The sequence below is a fragment of the Lampetra planeri genome, chromosome 39, assembly GCF_965212315.1.
Source record: "Lampetra planeri chromosome 39, kcLamPlan1.2.h2, whole genome shotgun sequence".
Taxonomy (NCBI): domain Eukaryota; kingdom Metazoa; phylum Chordata; class Hyperoartia; order Petromyzontiformes; family Petromyzontidae; genus Lampetra; species Lampetra planeri.
The window spans coordinates 8658845-8679938 of NC_136145.1; the positions used below are offsets into that span (position 1 = coordinate 8658845).

Genomic DNA, 21094 nt, shown 5'->3' on the forward strand with positions numbered 1-21094 from the left:
TCTCTTTCAATGTTTGTGCATGGAATGGCAAACTTTGTTCCCCCTTCCATTTACCAACAAAAGGGGAAAGTGATTGCAGGCTTTTGACACTAGTCTCCGTCGAGGAGACAGACATCTATAAAAATGTATATCATTGAGTTGCCCTAGGAAATTCCCAAGACTTTATTTCAGCCGGGCAATGCAGTGTGATATTTGGCCAATTTCATTCATGACCACCTTGGCCTCATGATAAGTGGAGCATCAGGAGATAACCCACAGTGCATACGGGCGGAGGTGAAAACGCTCAAAGCTCTGCTGACAAATTCAGTCGGTGGTTCAATCTGGCAGGAGCACCCAGATTAGTCTGTGAACCACACCCATTGTCGCACGCCTGTCTCTCGGCCGCTTGCGATCTCGAAGCCAACAACACCCTGGGCAAGGCAACCAATCCACGCACTCGCCAGCCTCGAACCTTACTAAGCTTCGGAGCTGCGACGAGATCGGCCGCGTACACGGAGCGATGCGCTCGCGAGATCCGTGGGCAGCCGAGCCAAAGCGAATCCCCGCGTGAAAAGCTGGACTCGCGAAACGGCCAAACGGCTGATCCACGGCAGACAACCGCAATTCATGTGCAAATGAACGTGCCTATCGCACGCGAGTTATGCCGCGCACACGTTTCTCCCCTGGCGCGATGAGGACACTACGCCATTCCCAAAACGGGCGCCGTCAAGAAAAGATCCGAATTCATTCGTCTCGCCCTTCGCTCTGGCAATGGCGGTAGAGCGATCGGCGAGGAGCGTGGTGCCTGTGCTCGGGCGCTTGGCGCAGAACCCCTCCGTGGTTCAGTCTAGTCCCATTTGTTCCGCGTCGAGGGGGCCGCGTTTCTGTTCGAGCCACGCACGCGGTAACGACTGACGCAAACTCACCGAGGTGGTTCGGAGGCCGGAGCTGCACAGGAGCCAGCACCGTTGAGATTCCCAGAGTTGGAATCCGGGTTTCAGCTACCACCCCCACTCACCGTGGTTAAATCGGATTCTCACTGCCTAGCGAGGTGACTACCGTGTAAAATTTTACTCTTAAACTTAATTAAACTTATTCCAGCTCCAAGTCTTTACAGATTCCAGTTTTGTTCCCGTGCGACAGACACTGTTCTGCAGTGCGTAGTAGAGGTGCCGCTTGTGTTGATACGGAGGCCTTCTCATGTATATATGTTGAACTTCTTTCGCACCCTATGTAGCCAACTGTGCTAATCGGAGGTACGGGTAAACACAAAAACAAGTAATAAAAGTGCATAGCTCCAGTGGCTTCCTAATATCAAAGGAAGAGCGTTCCAGACGGCCGAGGAAATGGCTGTCAAGTGACCTCAGGAGTCGATCTGGGACACCTTCTCTCCAGAATCCAGGTGGTGCACTGCTCACTGAGCGAGTTGGCAGTGTCTGCGTCTCACGATGGCACGATGCCAACAGCACGAATGGAATACAACTGGGGAGGGCGGATCAAATCAGACGCAGCATGGGAGGGCGGCCCGGGGTGGGAGAGAATGGCAGGGGAGGCGGTGCCAGCGCTAGCGATCGCGCCGATGGTGCTGGCGGTGGTGGCTGCAGTAGGGGCGGTGGTGGCAGTTGTGTGAGCAGTAGCGGCAGTAGAGGTGGAAGCAGCAGTGGCAGTGTCTGTAGAAGTGATAGCGGTCACGGTGATGGCAGTAGCGGTAGTGACGGTCGCAGTAGCAGTGGTAGCGGCGGTGGCAGTAGCAGCTGTAGCGGTAGTGGCGGTGGCAGTAGCAGTTGTAGTGGTAGAGGCGGTGGCAGTAGCACTTGTAGTGGTAGAGGCGGTGGCAGTAGCAGCTGTAGCGGTAGTGTCAGTAGCAGTTGTAGTGGTAGAGGCGGTGGCAGTAGCAGTAGCAGCGGTGGCAGTAGCAGTTGTAGTGGTAGTGGCGGTGGCAGTAGCAGTTGTAGTGGTAGTGTCAGTAGCAGTAGCAGCTGTAGTGGTAGAGGCGGTGGCAGTAGCAGTAGCAGCGGTGGCAGTAGCAGTTGTAGTGGTAGTGGCAGTAGCAGTAGCAGCTGTAGCGGCGGTGGCAGTAGCAGCGGTAGCGATGGTGAGGGTGGGCGGCAGGGGAGCCGGCCGTACCTGCAGGAAGTGTAGCGTGCCGCCTCGCAGGTCGTCGGCGCACACGGCCGAGTAGAACGCCTTGCGGCGCTGGCGCAGCAGGTACTGGTGCTGCTTGGAGGCGTTGGCCGTCAGCTCCTTGAGCGCCTGCCTCCGCGGGCCCTGCGCACGCGCGGGGGACAGACGCGCAACGTTCGCCACTCGCCCCTCTGTCGTTTGCGATCCGTCGACAAGCAGGGGGGTTCACATATTGGCCAAACGAAGGGTGGCGTCTTTGAGACAAACTCGATAACCCATACACGTGTGTGTATATAAAGATTCATATTTGAAGATAACAACCCGTGGTAGCTCGACACCCGTGCGTATCGCGTTTCAACCGTGCGGCCGCACGTCAACGGCAGCTTCTCGCTCTGCTCGTTTCGGCGGTCTGCAAGTCGCTCTCTCGCGCACCGCCAGGGGGAACTCACCACGCATACGTGGCTGCACACCATGAGGCCCACGTTCTTGGTGAAGGCGTGAACGAAGTCCACGAGCGCCGGGCGAGACTCCGGGGGGCCCGTCAGCACCAGGCACTGCGGCCTACGCACGCACACACAAAGATAAAAGACAAAAATCCCCCGTATAGCCTTCACAGATTGTAGGGGCAAGTGCTGTTAGCGAGCACCTGTAAAGGCCGGCACGGCACACGAGGGGGTGGGTAGCCAATACCACGCACGGTCGCCTTTGTCTGCCTAGTGGCGATGTTTACACATCGCACCAGGTACTCATTTAAGGCCGAATCTACCTAGGAGAGGCCCAGGATCGGTTCAGATAATCGTCACTGGTGTTGGCCGTGAGCGGGAATCGAACCCGGGTTGCCAGGCTCGTAGCGCAGTGCGCTAACCGCTACACCACCGCTCCCCATTACACACACACACAAAGATAAAAGACAAAGATCCCCCGTATAGCCTTAACAAACACGCACACACACACACCAACAGTTACAATGAGCCGCGTGTAAGTCTCGTAGACTCTGTTGGCGAGCACCGATCAAGCCCGGCACGGTGCATGGGCCACACGTTGGTGTGGCCACCTTCGTCTCCCAGTGCTGATATTTTCATACTGCAGCGGGTACTCACTTAAGGTTGAGTAGACCTAGAGGAGGACCCAGCACCGGTTCAAATATTTTCCACTGGTATTGACCGTGAGCGGGAATCAAACTCGGCTTGCCTGGCCAACCAATACAACCACTCCCCCCCACACCATACACACAGGAATGCACGCATGAACAATGACATCGGCACACACGCACGGACGGACAACATCAATGCGCGCACACACGCCGGTACGACCATTGTTGCTCAAACCGCCCCTTCTGGGGGCGACTCATTGTTAGCGAGCGCCTATTGCCACGCCCGACTCCCTCGGCCTCGCCCCCGCCATGGCACCGCGCAGCCTGGCCGGCGGCACGAGCGGACGTGCCACAGCGCAGCAACGCTGCGTGATGTCATCCCGGCCGCCGCTCCTCACGACGCACACAACACCGGAGGGTCCGCTCGCTCCCGGAGGACCGCGGGGCAATTCATTCTCCGCGACCAATAGCGTTGAACGTCGCCTCGACTAAAAATACGGCGCCGAACGCCTCGGCCGTACGAGGGGGCATGGTGGGCTTTGTGCAACGCGAGACAAAGCGCCGCGAGCGGCACAGAGGAAGACCCGTGCTCATTGTGAGGGCCCGGCCTTTCCCTGCCATTGTCACGGCGGCCGGTTGTCCGCGGACGGTGCGGGGTGGGGTGGGGGGGGTGACGAGGGCGTGGCCGTCGAGCTCTTTGTCAAGACGCGCGGCTCGCGGACGCTTCACCTCGACCCAGAGAGGAATGCAACAATGGCCGAGTTGGGTTAAAGCGGCAGGGGAAGAACTTATCTACGTGACTATATCATTGGCGGGCAACAGCAACAACCGCCGTTGACCACTAAGTGGTGGTGATGTCACGACGGCGCTTGTGCCATGCTAGGTGCACTTTGAGGCCATGTAAAGTATCGAAGGACCGCTGGCAGGAAGTCATGGAACAGGCCGAGGTGCCATGGGTTGACTGAGATGACCGACAGATGCACCAACTGTGCACTCCCCACTGTGCCAACTCTGTGTTTTAGCTGCCCGGCGCTCCGCCCGTTGTTGCGAGTGTCGCTCCTCTGCCCAGTAGCGTCCTTCACGAGCTTCGTCTGCACACGTTGATGCACACGCCTCGGCAACTCCCATCACAGCAAGAGGCCCTTGCCAGTAACAGAAGTGAACGAGTGCACCGATATCATTATCAGCGTTGTTCTCACGTTGGCATTCCCCCCGCCCCCCTCTAGTACCCGATTAGCGTGGCTACGATGCTCGCAGCGATGAATGAATATCATTTTCAGGCCGCTTAGAAGTGACAGGCCTCATACGTGGCTGTGCATCGAATGAACATAATCCTCGGGCCATAGATTAGGCGATCTCCAATACCAATGGCCAATGAAGAAGAGGCCACAGTGCGACTGCGATCACCGATCTTATTGCCGCTGTCCGCCCTCATCACTTGCCGGCAACGTTTCTGGCATTCACCTGGCCCACCGGCTCGCTCGTCAACCCTCCACATGAGCGAATAACGATGAACCGTCCTGCCATGCAAAGCACGGTGACGTACGGCACTTGCCGCGACGGATGTGAATCACTTGCGGGGCCGTTAAGAACTGGTAGGCCTCGTGCGGTCATGCGATGAAACCGAGCTGAAGCGGGCCATAGCTTCTGCACCATTGATACTGCCGCGTAGGTTTTCCCGGTCGTGCTGCGTGGCTCTCCCCAGTGCGTTTTCGGGTTGTTCCGCGCGTTGTCCGGTTCCACGGCCGACGTTTCAGTTCGCCACGCCAGCCATTCTGGCGACCTGCCCGGGTCGCGCCCTCGCAAGCGAGACCACCGCACCCCCAGGTCAAAACAAAAACGCGAACTCGTGGCCGAACGATACGCGGCACCAACCGGCAAACCCGCGAGGAGGAGCGGTGCCCCAGCTCCTGAATTAAAGCCACCGAGCGCGTCGTCAACGCGAAGACTCTGCCCGGCGTCACGCCCCGGGGGGTGCCGCGAATGCTGCGGGCGGAGCCTTCGCCGCTCGCGTGGAACTGAGGCCGCGGTGACGGCCGTGCTGAGCGGAACGTGGGGGGGAAGGGGGGATGGGGGGGAAGCCGCGCGTCCGAGCGGCGTTCGCACATTTCTGAAATGTTTTTGAAATGTCCCGACGGCGTCCCGTGGGCGAGCGCGAGCGTGTCGCTGCGCTCGGACGAGCGGGGGACGAGCGGTGTGCCGACGCAGCGAAATGTGAGCGGGACCTGCACACGGAGGGCGTATGGTGATGTTTATTGCGATAAAGGGGACACCGCCCCCCCCACCACCCCCCGTGAATTTCGTACCGGAAGTTTTTGACGTGGTCCTCCACGCCGTATAGACGGATCGAGTTCTGCAGCGCGTTGAGATAAGTCAGCGCCTGGGTGGACGAGCCCCAGTTCACATCTGCGGCACGAACACACGGCACAAATACACACACGCAAAATTCCAGTGAGCGTCTCTCCACGAGCCTCGTGACTCACCCCCTCTTGGCCTCAAGGTGCTGTTTATCATCATCATCATCAAAAACAGTCATGCTCTATCCACGGCGGCTTAAAGACCTCCTCCCAAAGCGCCATTCATCTCATTCACGTGATGCACCAAACAGATGGGCTCCTCTGATTCCATAGCTCCGTTTCCACGGTGGACATATTCTCGGTCGTGCGTTCTCTCCTTTAGCTGCCAATCCATTGTCAGTCTCAAACCGTCAGCCATCATCCCTTCGAGTGACGCGTCCCGTCCAACCCGACTGACTTTTCGTACGGGCAAATTTTACGTCTCCAACTCACGATAGCAGAAAAGTTAGGATTTGATTTAAAAATGTGTGTTCATGTTATTTTATAAGTCAGGGCTTCGAAACGTCACCGCGCACGACTGAGGCACTATATAAAAAAACACGATTACAGAGGGTAATGAATGCGGCGAATGATAGCACCTCTAGTGGCTGCAGCAGTAATACAAGCCCATTAGGTGCGACATCGACCCACGGATCTAAACGCTCCGATCCCTACACCATGGTTCGACACGTGTGCACAGCAGCTTTGCGAATTGACTTTAAATCAATCAATCGATGCATCATCACTCCACCAATAAACAGACAAAAGTTCACGGCACATTACCAAGCGGCTTCAAAAAAAGAATCCTCCCATGCACCACTGCCAATACAATAAAACATCTGCCAATAAATTCAGGAGCATTGGTTCAACAAAGTCTGAGTCTGCTGATTAGACAATGAATGTCAAAACCGGTTGGGAGTTTTGCTGCAAATAACATACTCCCAGAAGGCCGTGTGGCTGATGCGAATTTGGGTTGGCTATGAGGTAGGAGAAAGGAGGTGAATTTCCAGTAAACATGCAACGTTGGCACGTGGTTCGAACCGTTGGCCCAACATTCGCCCAACGTTCCATGTTTACTCAGGACCGGTCAGAGCGGCGAATTTGAAACCCGGTTATCTTCCAGCCGCTGTGCCGGCTCAGAGGCAGCTGCTCACAACCTTCCCCCGCAATGACGCGGTGCTGGCCCCCAGGGACACCCTCGCTACTAATGACGCTCCACTTCCTGGCAAGGGACGCCGCGTTCTCATTGTGTCTGTTGGTCGCATTGTTTTTGTTGGTCGCATTGTTTTTGCTTTTATTTGTTTAACCTTCTTTTGCCCCCCCCCCTTTTCCTTTAAGCTTATTCCAAACGCGTTTTCAGCATCTGTATATTTTATATGGAGGATCACAGCAGATGGTGGTATGGGGAGGGCCTTCATCCAACCAGTGGACAGAACATTCCCGTAAACGTGAAACGTTGGGGGCAAGGGTTGGTCCAATGGTTCCAACCACATGCCAACAACGTTGGCATGCTCACCGGGAATCCGGCAATGATGACGATTACGCATGAACACAAACGCCACCTATAACATACTTATTCTTGGTTCTTTCGGTAAAGTCATGTAGAAGGGAAATAATAAAAAAATTAACATTAAACAATACATTTCTCACGACGTTTCGATTCGTGAGAATTTAATTGTTTTATTATTTTATTATTTCCCTTCTACGTGACTTTACCGAAAGAACCAAGAATATGAATCCCTGCAGTCACGAAAGCTTTAAATCGAAATATAACATACTTGTTTTTTTAAGCCTACAATGTCACTTGGTGGATGTGTTGAGTTATTTTTTATGTCTGTAAGCCTGAAGAAGCAACTTGAACGTTGAGGTTGTTATTGTTGTGTCCAGCTATTGGGGTTCTTGGGCTGAGACCATTAACTGCACTACAACTGTGCCAGACCATAGATTCAGAATATTTTCATTAATCTGCGGCACCACCCCACCTTCACTGACCAGCATGGTGAAGTACGGTTAAACCACCCCCGCGACCCACACACTATGTGGGGAGGTTTGCATCCAGCAGCGGATTGACCAAGGGCTGCATACGTACATGCAAGCATATACCCAGTACATGAGCTGTCGACAAGTGCACACCACTGACAGCGATTTTCATGGATACGCTCCCCTACGCGATGGCCGTGTGTATGCGCCGCGGTGGAACGTTGCTCGGCTCGGCGGCATCTCTTAAGGCCAGTGGTGGGCTCCTAATGGGGCACACAGCCTCGCCAGCCCCCGCACGCCTGCCCCCGCACAGATCACGGGTTCTGGTTCTGTGCGCGTCGGTGAAAAAGTTTCTGCTAATTTTCGGTGGAAAGTGAGCGATTTTTACTGCTAAGAAACGTTCACAAAAAATCTCATCTCGATTGTTATGGCTTCCAGCGGGGGGGAGGGAGGGGGGGTGGTGGTTGGATCTCGCTACGTGACTGTCAATTTAGCGCAAAGTGAGGTTAAATCGGAGGTAAGAGAGATTAATTAATTTAAAAAAATCCCAGTGCATGAATAAACCAATTAGAGACTTAATGAATGAATGGCGATGGAGTCAGAGCGAGCACTGCCCACACGCACGAATGCCGCTTGCTTTAATTTGCGCAGCAATTGTTATTTCCCGAACCCATCGTCCGTAGGCAACCAGGCATCGTGCAATTACGTCCGCGTAAAGCGCGACAGAGTAACAACGCGACCCCGGGGATCACGGTGCCGCCGCTGTAACAGAGCCCCCTTTTTCTTGCAGCCATCAGCCCGTGTCGACAGGCATTCTCTAAACTAAAAACTGAAATATGTTAATTTCACCTGGCCACAAATGATAGTTCAACGAAGTGGCTCATCGTCACGTGGACATTTTATGGCAGCCAATTACTCTTAAACGCATGTTTTTAAATGTGGAGGCGAAGCCGGAGGACCAGGTAAAAAAAACCACACGACCACGGGGAGAACATGCAAACTCCAAATAAACAGGCGTCGTCGGGGTCGGGATCGAACGCACGACCTCCTATACACCAGGCGAGGTAGATAACATCTCGCCACCCGGGTGGCAGCGTGGTGAGCCATCGCTGTGCCGGACTGGGCAAGCCACCCCTCGTAACTTCCCTCGCCTTCATTAAATATCGAAGCGGGCCACCACTGGATGTGTCGGGGCGCGCGTTGTCCTGCCAGCCGATGCCCGTCGGTCTGAGCTGCGCGGCGCGATGGCCGGCGTCGTCACGCGGCAGGCAAATGCGCGTGCGCCGTCGAGACCTCTCGCACGGAATAGCGCCTCGTCGTTTTCTTCTTGGCGTCACCCTCCTGACTGCTCCCACTCGAGCTCGGTGCCCACGCTGCGCGGTGCAAACGTCGCGTCTCCTGACTCTATGGACGGAGGTGAAGGCGAACGTCTACGGAGATAATTACTGTCACGCCGCACGCACACACTTCACAGGGTGCGTGCAGTTAATAGGTCAGGGCGGACCATGTGACCGTCGGATGTGCGATGGCGCACTGCATTTATATCTTCAGTGTGCCCGATCTCATCTGACCTGGGAAGCGAGGGTCGGTGGATCGGACAAATAAGAAATATTGCCAAACTCCCTTCCTGTAGGCATCGAGGCGCAATACACCGGCTCGCCAGCAGAATTACGCAGTTCAGCAAAGTGTGGACCGATGTTGTCCGTCCCTTCTGTACGGGATAGAGTGTTGCCCCCTTGCATGCGTGTGTTTTCCCCGGGTGCTTTGCTTTCCTCCCACTAATTGGCTGAAAACACCTTAATCGATAGAGAATTGCAGATCAATCGTTGGTGCCGGCTCAAGACCTGGCAGCCTTGCAGCTTGGTCTGTGGTTTCTACTCAGTGATTGTGAAATATGCAATTAACACGAACGATACGATATAAAATTAATAATTAGATTTTTAAAATTAGCTTTCCTGCATAAATAGCTTGACCCAGTACGTTTTCATAATTACCATTATTATAATAATTGTTTTTTTACCCTTTTATCTGGCAACAAAACTGACACCTTTTTTACAAGGAGTCATGTTTGCATTGACCACAATACCTGTGGTCGGAATGCAAACAAAAAACACAACTGTGATAATGTATGCACTGCCCTTGAAATTGATTGGTCCACACCCGAGACAGCTTTTCTTAGAGCCTAGTCTCACGTGGTGTTGGACCAGATGACGTCATAACGACACATTTATATATGTACGCGAAGCAACCCAAAAACCTCTATAATGGACAGCAAAAGCTATTATCCGCAATTCATGTGGAATGCAGGGTGCCAGTTAATCAAATACGCCAGTTATCTAGAGTTATCCCTATGGTTCACCAAATTTTCCACGTATATAAATCTTTTCAAGAAAGAAACTAAGCCTACATTTTAACTACGATATTAGAAAAAAAATTACTCTATTGTGGAGGTACTCACGAGTGAGTTGTAGAGCATTACAAGTTAATTGTAGAGAAGCAACGGGGCCGTTTAAAGTAAAGTACACAGTAGTACAGCACTGTAGTACTGTATGTACAGACTGCCGCTAGCACCACCACTTGGCAGCGTCCTGAAGCTCCCGTAAACGACAGATCTGTGATGAGCGTACGGCAAGATGCCAGATGGCCGTCGGAAATTTTCCGGGTACGTGTAGGAACAATTGCAATGCCGTCTATGACATATGCCCATCAATGGAGGGTTCTAGATGGTAAAAGTGCCGGATAACGGAGCTTTTTGCTGTATTATAAAAGTGGCAAAGGTATCCAACGGCTCTTCAGCCGCTGACCAGTGACTGACGCCCAGCGGAGTTACGGCCATCAACCTTGCGGCCGCCCCACCCCCCCACCCTCCCTCTTCCAAAAGGTCAAGCGGCCGAGGAATAAAATCCGTTTGCGAGGCTCGCCTCGCCTTTGCCCAGTCCATTCGGGCGTCCAGCGGTTATTTGCCCGTTGGGATTTCCTGCGGACAAGACGGAGCTAATTGTCGCCATGGTACCCGTGGGCCGCTGGGAAAGTCCGCGGACAATGCGAGCGCGCGGGGCAGCGACGACGAAGGGCAGGGCGCGGGGAGGGGCGGACAAACGCATTCGCAACCACCGGGAGGAACAGCAAAGAAAAGGATCGCGGCAGCAATAGACGCACAAAGACAAAAGATCCCTCGCCTTGTATAGCCTTCACAGATTGTAGGGGGGGGGGGGGGGGCAAGTGCTGTTAGAGAGCACCTACAAAGGCCGACAGACGCACGAGGGGGTGGCGTGGACAGCGCCGTGCTCGGTCGCCTTCGTCTCTCCAGCGGCAGATGTTTACACATCGCACCAGTTACTCGTTGGAGGCCAAGTTGACCTAAAGGAGGCCAAGGAACAGTTCGGGAATCGAACTGGGGGTATTTTGGTTCGTAGCGCAAACTTACTAACCACTGCACCACCGCTCCCCGCGCACGTGTGCGCAACACACGTGCTCGCGTGCGCAACACACGTGCTCGCGTGCGCAACACACGTGCTCGCGTGCGGTCGCACGATCGCACACGAATCTACGAAGAAATCCACACTTCCCGTGAGTCGCTCTGGTCTGGGCAGGCTGCCGTGACAAACGCCATGAGCCTGTGAATAGCGAGGGGGGGGATGACGGCTGACGGCTAAGGGCGGTGATGGAGGAGCAGCCGAGGAACGGAGCGAGTCCGAGAAATACGTCCATAAAGGAGATGGATCGATGAAAGTGAGCTCATGCGCAGTCACTGGGTGGAGTATTACATTGCGGGATCGTGAGAGGCGGGAATGACTTGGGGAGGCCTTCATTCAGCTGTGGACTGCAATTCATCATCATGTTTGATGATGATGAATAGTGAGTGAATAGTGGAGCTAGCACCACCCCCCGTGCCACAGAGGCCCAGCACAAAGCCACGACTCTCCCCTGGCCTGCCCTCTCATCTCTGAGTTCACTCTTTCCCCCTCCACGCTCTCCCTCATCTCTTTCCTCTCATCTCCAAACTCTCTCTGCTTCAGCAACCAAGGCCTCCCATGATGACCTTCAATCCGCCTCCACTAAATGAGAGGTCACTCTTCTCTGCTGCTGCCCCCACTGTCTGGAACATCTTCCCTCTGGACGCCCACACTGCCGATCTCTACCCCCGTTCAAGGCCCCACCATTCTCCCCTCTGTTTCCCTCTGCCAGAGACCATCGTTCATCAACACAAATCGTCTGGGTTCATTCTTGATTTTGATTATTATTCGTTGCGTTTGTTCTGGGAACCAAAAAAAAAAATCCGAGCCCTTGGGAGCGAAACGTCGGGCATGGTGCCGAGCGACGTGCGGTACAACCCGGAATCGAGTCGTCAGGGAGCAGCAGCAGCCCCTCTTGTATCAACCGCGGTGGCGCCACGCGCCCAACACATCACGCGGCCTGCACCCACGCTCGCCGCTACACTCAGCACCGCCCTTTCACCCGACGGGACGCCGGGAGCACAGGCAGCTGCGGTGTTCACTCACCTGGTACGGGGGTGGGCGGGCGGGCGGTGTCCTCACGGTGGACATTGACGGGAAACGGCTCGTGTTTATTTAAACAGGGTACAATCAGCTGCTGCTATTGTAAATGTCAAGGGTCGGGGTCAGGAGTCTGATTTCACACGCTAGTCCTGTCTGTGGTGAGAAACTGCTCCTGTGCCGTTAAGTTGCTGCCGAGATAAACGGCAAACGAGAAAGGCGATAGGCGAGCATCGATCCAACCTCCCCCCACCCTCACGCCCCCCACGTTACGAAGCAATCAATTGTCGCGATTCAATTCAGGAGTCGATTCTTATGTTTCAACACTTGCGAGCGCTAACGCATTACCTCCGTCCACCTGTAACGTCTTTGCGAGAGCCACACGATGACTCTCGCAAAGATATGATACGCAATATCAAGTATTGTTTTAGTTTTAAAAGTTCTGTTTCTTTTAGGGACTTGTGAAGGGTCATTGTGACAAATTACCTTTGAGGCCATTACTGGACAAGAACAACAAAGAAATGGAAGGAAAAAATATGGGGGGGGATGGCGGAGGCATTTGCCCAGCGGTGGAAAGTGATACGGGCGCAGTGGTGGCGAGATGTTAACTCCCTCGCCTGGTACGCAGCGGACCATGGGTTTGATCCAGACCCTGAAGTTGTGGATTTGTAGTTTGCACGTTTTTCCCGTGGTCAAGTGGAATTGTATCCGGGCCCTCCAGTTTTTCCCTCCACATTTAGAAACAATCGTTTAGAGTATTTTGGCTGCTTTAAATTTCCATCTGATAGGCTGCTTTTTGTTGAGCTCTCATTTGTGCTCAGGTCACTTCTGAAAAAGAGCTAAATAGCTTCCGTGGACCTTACCAGGCAAAATAAAAAAGCAGGCGCGCGACAACTACAACAACAAGATGCTCATTTACATATTCATCTCTGAATAACCTTGGTCAAAACAAAAGCTATCACGCAAACGTCGGTAGGCCACTGCTGGAGCACCCACGGGTGGAACCCCAACTGGAGCAGCTTCGCGATTTCCGACAAAACGGACGCGGTGGTCCGGGGAGGCGACAAACACAACCGAGGGGGGGGGGTATTCTCGAATCCATCTGTGCGAGCATTTCTGTGGAGAAGGGGGGGGGAGGGGGGCGCGGGGGTTCGCCTTTCCCACCGGGTTTCTGGTAGGTGACGTAGATGTAGAGGCTGAAAATGATGACGTAGGTGACGAGGGCGGCCCACCAGTTGATGACGAACATCACGCCGCAGCAGAGCGCCGCGCCGAACAGCGACACCCACATGTTGTAGTACTTGAAGGCCGGGCGCCAGCCTGCAAGCGCACGCGGGCGGGCAGGCACAAGGGCATTGGCACGGGTGCCACGCAGGACCATTACGGGCAATGGACCTTCATCATAGCAAACAGAACGTGCCATGAAGAATGAGCCATTGCCCCGAAACATTGGTCGTCGTGTATTGTTTTCCCCTTTTCGAGCCACGCAGCGTTACCGACGACTGTGCAGAGCGTTTCGCGAACCTTAGGAGGCGATGCACGCCGATTCGTACGAAACGCTTCGTTTGGGCACATTGCCAAGTTTTCTTGTTGCGCAATTAGCACGAGCGTCGAGACCGCAGCGTTTTACGAAAAACACGCTAAACAATCAAACGACAAAAACTCTCTCGCCGACGTGTTTATGGGACGCGCCGGTGACCTTGCTCGGCGCAAGTGTCGCGTTGCGGTCGTGAGAAGCGCAGAGCGGCACCGATGGTCCCGGCACACGAACGCGAATCGGTCCGCCGAGCGCGACAAGAGCTGGCAAGGGACTCCCCCCACCCCTCTCGTCAACACCCCCTTGACCGATTACAACAACGTACATCCAAGACAATGGGCACCCTTTATCAGACGCGATGGAAAAGTTTAAAAATGTGCCCTCTCCCGTCGAACGCGGCGAGCTAAAATTAGCCGAGGATAAAGCTCCGCCAACGTAAAATGCTTCAAACGAAACTTTGCTGAGCAAAAGCCAAATCGTGCAACTTGCAGGCAACGTTTAGGATCGATGGTCGGTTTGCGTAAAATATCTTCAGTGAATATTTTCTGCACCCGACCGACCAATGACTGGCCGATTGATTGGCAGGTTAGATTAGATTAGTGCAGCTACTGCACCAGATCACCTCGTGGCCGTCCTGATGATGTCACGGCACCTGCTAAAGGACCCGGGTTGGATGGGGAAGCTCGTTCACACGACAGCTGATGATGCTGGTTGTTAAAAACTATACAATAAATGTATTTGTTATATTTTACCAGGTAAGGCCTACTGAGCGACCTGGCCACAAATGAGAGCTCAACGAAGTGGCTTATCTCGTGGAAATTTCTAGCAGCCAATTAACGCAAGTTGAGTTTAAATGCGGAGGGAAAATCCAGAGGACCCGTAGAAAAATCCATGCGAACTCCAAATATACAGGTGTTAGGGTCGATATTTAACCCACGACCTGTTGGCAAGGTAGTTAACATCTCACCACCACGGCGCTATCCTTTATAGTGGCCAGGTCGCTTCTGAAAAAAAAGTTCATACCTCAAGGTGGGCTTTGCCTGGTAGGATGGGGATGCTTTAGTTTCATTTTCATTTGTATGTGTTTGGGTGATTTGTTGAAACTTTCTTGTACTTTGCACTGATATCGTGTTTTTGTATTGTTCGTTGCAACATTCTTACCTGACCCTACTAAACATCTGTGAAAAAGTGCTTCATAGCTCATCGGATTCCTCTAGTCGAAATAAAGATTACGATTCTGATGACATCGGGCATGTTTCAGGTGATTTGGTTGGAGGCTAATGTTGTGTTAGTCGTATGTGTGTGTGGGTTCTGCTTCAGGAGAAAATTTACATTTCAATTACATTGATATGCAATTAACTCTCCACTTTACTTGTCTCTGTAACCTCACCCGTTGGCCCAACGCTCCGATGTTTACTGGGCATATGCCCATTGAAAAGGACGTTTTGTCTTAATGGGTTTCCGCTCCCCTGGTTGAAAATAAAGGATCTGTTCACGTACGTTCATATAGTATGAACAGGCCTCATTGCTTATTTAGTTTTGCAAGCAGAGTTTGGCTGAAGCAAGATCGTAATTTTTTAAGACGACTTTGTGATGAACTGCCGACCGCACACATCACTCGAATTTTACATTTCAATCGAGGATAAAAAACGCTGATGACAATAAAAAAAAACTTTCGAAATTTTTAGTTAAAAAATCTTACTTAAGACTACAACAAAAAAATATATTCGGCAAAATTTTTAATTATTAATTACACACCTTCAAACCAAAAAGTCACAGGCTTCATCGAAGCAGAAAGCCACGATAAAATATTAACGTCACCACGCCTTTCCATTTTCTCCCCGCCGTCGCGATGTTTTATTTTTTCCGCCCCCTATGAGCCGTGGTTTTCTTCGCCGTTGACTTTGATTTTAAACAAATGGGTGCGTCAATTCCACCGTGAAGGGCTTGCCCCCACCGCTTGCGCGCTGCGTTGCAAAGGCGCAAGAGCACCGGGCTCGGCTGACGATCGCGTCGAGCGTGTAAACCGTCTCGGCGCGACTGATGCGGGCGATCGGAGCGACCGAGGCATCTGCCCGCCCCCCCGCACGCCTGCCTTCCGGCCCGCACGCTCGTGCATCAAATGGCACCAAAGTCGCCGAAGGTTGGTTACGGCGGCATGTCCTCGAAATCACGCAGGCGGATTTATCCAAGAACATTTGAATGGAAAATTTTCAACTTGCACTCCCCACAAGCCCAAAATATGAGCCACCGTAGTTGGCTTGTGAATTCTACTCTATTTTTGCGTCCTATGGTGGCAATACGTTCAGGAGCTGAAGGCCAATGTCGAGGGTTGCTAGCCACAATGAGGGGGCTTCAGGACAGAATTCGTGTGGTTTTGCTATTCCTCCTCCTCTGTTGAAGCAGCAGGGACTACGGTGGTTTACTATATGGTCCATAGGTGTGGGTTGGATGGCCACAATCGCACTGCTGCGGCTTGTCTTTACTTTTCCATTCATGAAGGAGATGTGCGCATCGGCCTGTCGACGGTTACACCGGTTGTCGTGTTAACGACGGGCCAAGTTACGTCTTGCATTTCATCTCTTTACGTTGCTCCATACCTTCAGAGTACAACGTGCGGTAACGTTAACTGCCGAGCACTCGAAAATAACACGACAGGCTGCAAACGGGATTCGGGAAAACGATCTGGGTTCTGTTAAGTAAACAGGATCCAGCTGGGCCCCAACCCTAAATTGGCTCAGTATTTCAAGAACATGCCGTAGTCCCTCCAGCCAAGGACGCCAACAGCACAGCGACATCGACCCTGGCCGACGGGAAAAAGATCCCCCAAGCAGCCTACACAGGCTGTTGGGACAAGTGCTATTTGAGAGAACCTATGAAGGCCGGGCACAGGACACGAGGGGGTGGATGGCCAACACCACGCTCTGCCACCTTTATTTCCCCAGTGCTGATGTTTTACGCACTGCAACAGGTACTCATCTGTAAGGCTGAGTTGACTTAGGGGAGGCTTACGACCGGTTCAAATATTCGCCACCATTATTGGTCACGAGCGTGAATCGAACTCGGGTCACCGGGTTCGGTGTGCAGCGCGCTAACCAATTGCATTACCTCTCCTCTTAGACACATCGTTGTCTTCGTACCATTAACACACACGCACACCCGAGCCACCTCCTCCACCACTGCAGGGATGCCCCTTTACGAGTGGTGAACGATCGAACGTCGCACCTGGGGACTTGGCGAGAGAGGCGTGGAAGCAGGAGAAGTTGATGAGCGCGTACGAGGCCAGGAAGAAGTTGGAGATGATCGGGGCGATCACGTTGAGCTCGGCTGTACGCGGGGAGTCGCGGGGGAGACGAAGGGCAGAACACGTGGATTAGGATCAGCAAACGGGCAAGCGGAGGCTCGGTCCTCGGTACAGGCCCCGCAGAATGACGGACAAGACGGAACAACTCAAGCCGCTGTCGGCTCAAGTCCGCGCGGCGGCCTGCGTGGTAGAAGGGGCTGGCGAGGCGACCTTGCCCCCCACCGCAGCCGCCACTACGCCTCACCGATGAGAATGAAGGCGATGGCGATGATGAAGGTGAGAATGTAGCCGCGGATCGGCTCGTTGTTCTTGCCGTAGCCCACGGCGAACATCTGCATCTTGGGGTAGATGTTGTCCTTGCACAGCGCCTGCGGGAGGGGGGGGGGGCAGTGAAAAAGATAAATTAAAATAACTGCTTCCAGAACGCGTACGTCGAGCCTGGTAACCACGGAGGCCATCGACACCCTCCACACCCTCCACACAAGCAGCAGCGTGCAGAGGGCCACCATGAGGCTTTGCTAAGCTCACACCGAAGCCATCACTTATGCACGTGGATGGAATCTTATCGCTCCCTCTCCCAAGCGATCAATCTCTCCGGTGCGTTCTCACACTTTTGGCTGCCATTCTGTCACCAGTCTCATCCGTCGGCCACCCAACCCTTCTCACACCACAGGGTGCATGCTCGCGTAGGCCCACTTCCCCTTTGCCGAGCGGCCACGGTTCGCGATGTGCGGGAACGAGTCGGGGAGAGCGCCCGTGGCGCGGACTCGAGAGAGGCGCTGCACGTGAGCGCCCGTCTCACCTGGAAGACCTTGGGGGCGCTGACGAGCGATGCGAGGGCGGATGACAGCGTGGCCGCGAAGATTCCGGCCGTGATGAGTGGCCCGAAGCCCGAAACCATCGTCATCAGCTGCCAGGGACCACACGCACAAAGACGCCGGCGCCCGTCAGCCACCCTCACCGGCCAGCGAGCTTGTGTCGCAACATGTCGAATGCTTAGATCATCATCATAGTTGTCATCAGCTATAAGATATTGTTGTGAATGTAGTGGCCCCGAGTGGCTGGAGATCGGGGGGGGGGGGGAGGCGGGGGGGGTCATGTAAATCCTCATGACCGTGAGCATACAGGAATCGACAAACATCGTTTTTTTTACGCATAACAATGGCCGTGCAAGTGCTGAGCTCAAGAAATGTAAACAATTGAGAAACGATTACCCTGGGCCCACTACCCTCTCATTAACACAACCACCAGCAGCAACATAAGCAGCAACGATCACTCCACTGCCATCGCCACTCCCCACGGTCTTGCGATGGAACAATACATCCAGTTCCTCTGCACCGGAGCCGACATTATCGTCTCCTCCTCCTCCTCCTCCGCTCTTAGCCACCGTGCCACCACCAATCCTGGCCACTGGCCACTATCCCAGATGGCGTCTGCGTCCTGCCGGAGCCTATTTGCACGCCGTCTCTAACTTGAGCATTTTCTCCGATCCAAGCATTCCTCTTCCTGTATCCCAGTGCAATTCCAAGCACGTTCCATTCAGAAACTAAACCATTTTTTATTTTACGAGATAAGGCCCACTGAGCTACGTAGCTCTTTTGCAGTAGCGACCTGGCCACAAATGATAGTTCAACGAAGTGGCTTACCGCGTGGAAATTTAGAGCAGTCAAATACTCTGCACGCATGTTGATTCTAAATGTGTAGGGAAAAACCGGAGGACCCGGAAAAAAATCCACGCGACCACGGGGAGAACATGCAAATTCCAAATATACAGCGGGCATCAGGATCGGTAGTTAATATCTCCTAGCCACCTGGTGCCCCTTTGTGAGTGTTGACTTTTCCAACAGTATGTTCTAGTCTATCCACAGTACGTAGTAGCAATGATAACAACATTTCCCCATTGTGAACCTCGTTCATGAGGCACAATGGATGGAGCTGCTTTTCAAACGCTGAAAATTTATTTTTACAAAAGCAACCCCTGCTGTCGCTTGTACCTCGCCCTTTACCATTGCGATCCTAGTCTAGCCACAATAACCGCTCCAGTTGAACGTGTGTGACGTGGAGCATCCCCACGCGTACTCACGTTGATGAGGCAAGTTATGCATAGTCATGTGAGGTGTGCTCATGCGCATTTCATATCCACAGCCATACATGAGGGCAAAGACTCGGGCGTCGCAGAGCGTCGCTTCCTATGCGCACTCGGAGTAAATGGACTCACCAGAGCTCAACCCCTGCAGATCTAACAGGTGGACTCAATGTGTGTTCCAGTTACACACGACTTCAAAACAACATCGTCATTTCACGAGCCAACTCGCTGTGGCATCGCTGGGCATGCGGGCGTTAACTGGATGGTCTCCCCGAGTGGCGGAGTCACATTTCGCGGCCGACCTAACAAAGCCCAATTCTTTACAAAACGAAAACGGTGAAACGAGAGAGAGAGAGAGGACCGCACGGCAAGGGTCGCAAACGGGTACCCGGTTACCCGTACCCTACCCGATACCCGGCCGGGTACGGGTAGCCGGGTATCGGGTAGGGTACGGGTATCGGGTACCCGATTGCGACCTCTGGGATGAAGCCATGTTGCAGGCGTGGGTGGGTTGAATCCAGGAACTTGAATTGTGAGAAGAGACAAGACGTTGGGAAATGAGTGACAAACGGTTACTCACCAGTGACTCACGGCCTTCTCACTCATTGGTTGGGGTGAGTCACGTGCGGCTACCCATACCCCGCCGCACCAGGGTCGCAAACGGGTACCCGTACCCGGCCGGGTACCCGATTGCGACCTCTGCCGCGCGGCACCTCGTCGCAACAGACACCGGCGCGCGCCAAGGGCTCGAGCGTGGGGGGAGCTTTAATTGGCTCCCCGTCATCGTCGGTCCCCATTCTTCACTCTACGGTGTCAATTGCTTTGCACGACGGGGACGCAGCGCGGGCCTAATTATTTCTCGTGGACGTGAGATGATTTTCTTTTTTTTTTGGGCCTCCGCCAAAAAAGGTCACGCGCGAAAGGTCGCCCCCGCAAGCCGGCCGCCAGTGCCTTGCAATTTTGACATCACGACGCCTTAAGACTCGTCCGCACGGAATGCTTTTCATGTCCGTGAAGCGCAATTAAGTATTACTACGCAAAAAAAACTTGAACCATCGAGCCAAAAAACAAAAAATTACACTTGGCACCTGCGCAAAGGAGATTTACTCCGTTCCCATGCGATTTCCTCCGAGATTCCAGACTCAGCGGCAGCCCTGCTTCGTACGCCGCGCCACGCGGCAACGGCGGGGAGTTGGCGACCGCGCCGGAGACGGGTTCCATTCCCGAACCCTTCCCAAATAAACGCTGCCGGGCGTCGCTTATCGATCGACTTCTTCGACAGAGAGCAGTGGATGATTAGAATCGTTCGCAAAGGGGGGGGTGGCGAAGCAGCAAACTCTCGCCCGGTCACTTCCATTGTGCGTCGCCTTAAGACTTTAGAGAAAAACGAGAGCAGCAACAGCCATTTTCACCACCAAGCGGCAGTGATGTCGCCACCAAGTGGTTCGTGCCAGGCTAGGTGCACTTTGGTTGGCCACGTGACGTGACGAAGGCTCGCAAGAGCGAGAGGGGGAATCACGGGACAGACCCAGGGAGTTCAGGATTGACTCACTGAGATGGCTGGCATATGCTCCCATCTGTGCTTCCTCCCACCTGCGCCACAGTCAACGCAAACAACTTCCCTTGCAAGGGCTCAGAAAGCAGGCTGGCAAAAAAAGCCACCAGCAGCACACCGGCCCTTGTTGTACTGAAAAGGACGGATCTGTATTTGGCAGCATGAAATCTGTGACACGTGCCAGGCGTGTGCGCCACGTGTGTGTGTGGGAAGCGCATCAACTTAATTTTAGCTCTGTAATGCTGCTCTTAAAACACTCGCTCGTTGGCTCACTTTAAAACAAATATTAGTATAACTACTATGCTTGGAAACCTAGAAAAGCCTCAAGACTGTTTTTAGGGAGGCTCCTGCCAAGGTTTATCCAGAGCGGGCGATGTTGCTGCCGAGTGTTCATCCCAATCGAGTGACGTACATTTTCAGCGTTGGGATGGTTGCTCAACACCGGTTACATTCTATTATTTTGTAGCCGTGGGAGGAAGCCCACGCAGAACAGCGGCGGGTGGGGGGGGGCTAAACACACACCAAATTCCACAGAAAAAGGCAACCGAGTTAGGGCACGAACCCAGGCCCTTCTTTCTGCGAGGCACAAGCGTCACCCATTGTG

The 21094-nt window shown here is 53.6% G+C and overlaps 1 protein-coding gene across 3 annotated transcripts in view; it reads right to left on the reverse strand.

Annotated features, from left to right (window-relative positions):
• LOC144731599 (solute carrier family 12 member 1-like) overlaps positions 1–21094 on the reverse strand; it is a 129692-nt gene that overhangs the window by 12612 nt on the left and 95986 nt on the right. For all 3 annotated transcript variants that reach the window (XM_078612775.1, XM_078612773.1, XM_078612774.1), the window contains exons 12-18: positions 17652–17759; positions 17094–17217; positions 16771–16872; positions 13173–13328; positions 5503–5602; positions 2553–2664; positions 2107–2247 (exon numbers count right to left, since the gene is read on the reverse strand). In XM_078612775.1, the coding sequence (XP_078468901.1) occupies positions 2107–2247; positions 2553–2664; positions 5503–5602; positions 13173–13328; positions 16771–16872; positions 17094–17217; positions 17652–17759 (843 nt within the window). The remainder of the gene's footprint in view (positions 1–2106; positions 2248–2552; positions 2665–5502; positions 5603–13172; positions 13329–16770; positions 16873–17093; positions 17218–17651; positions 17760–21094) is intronic.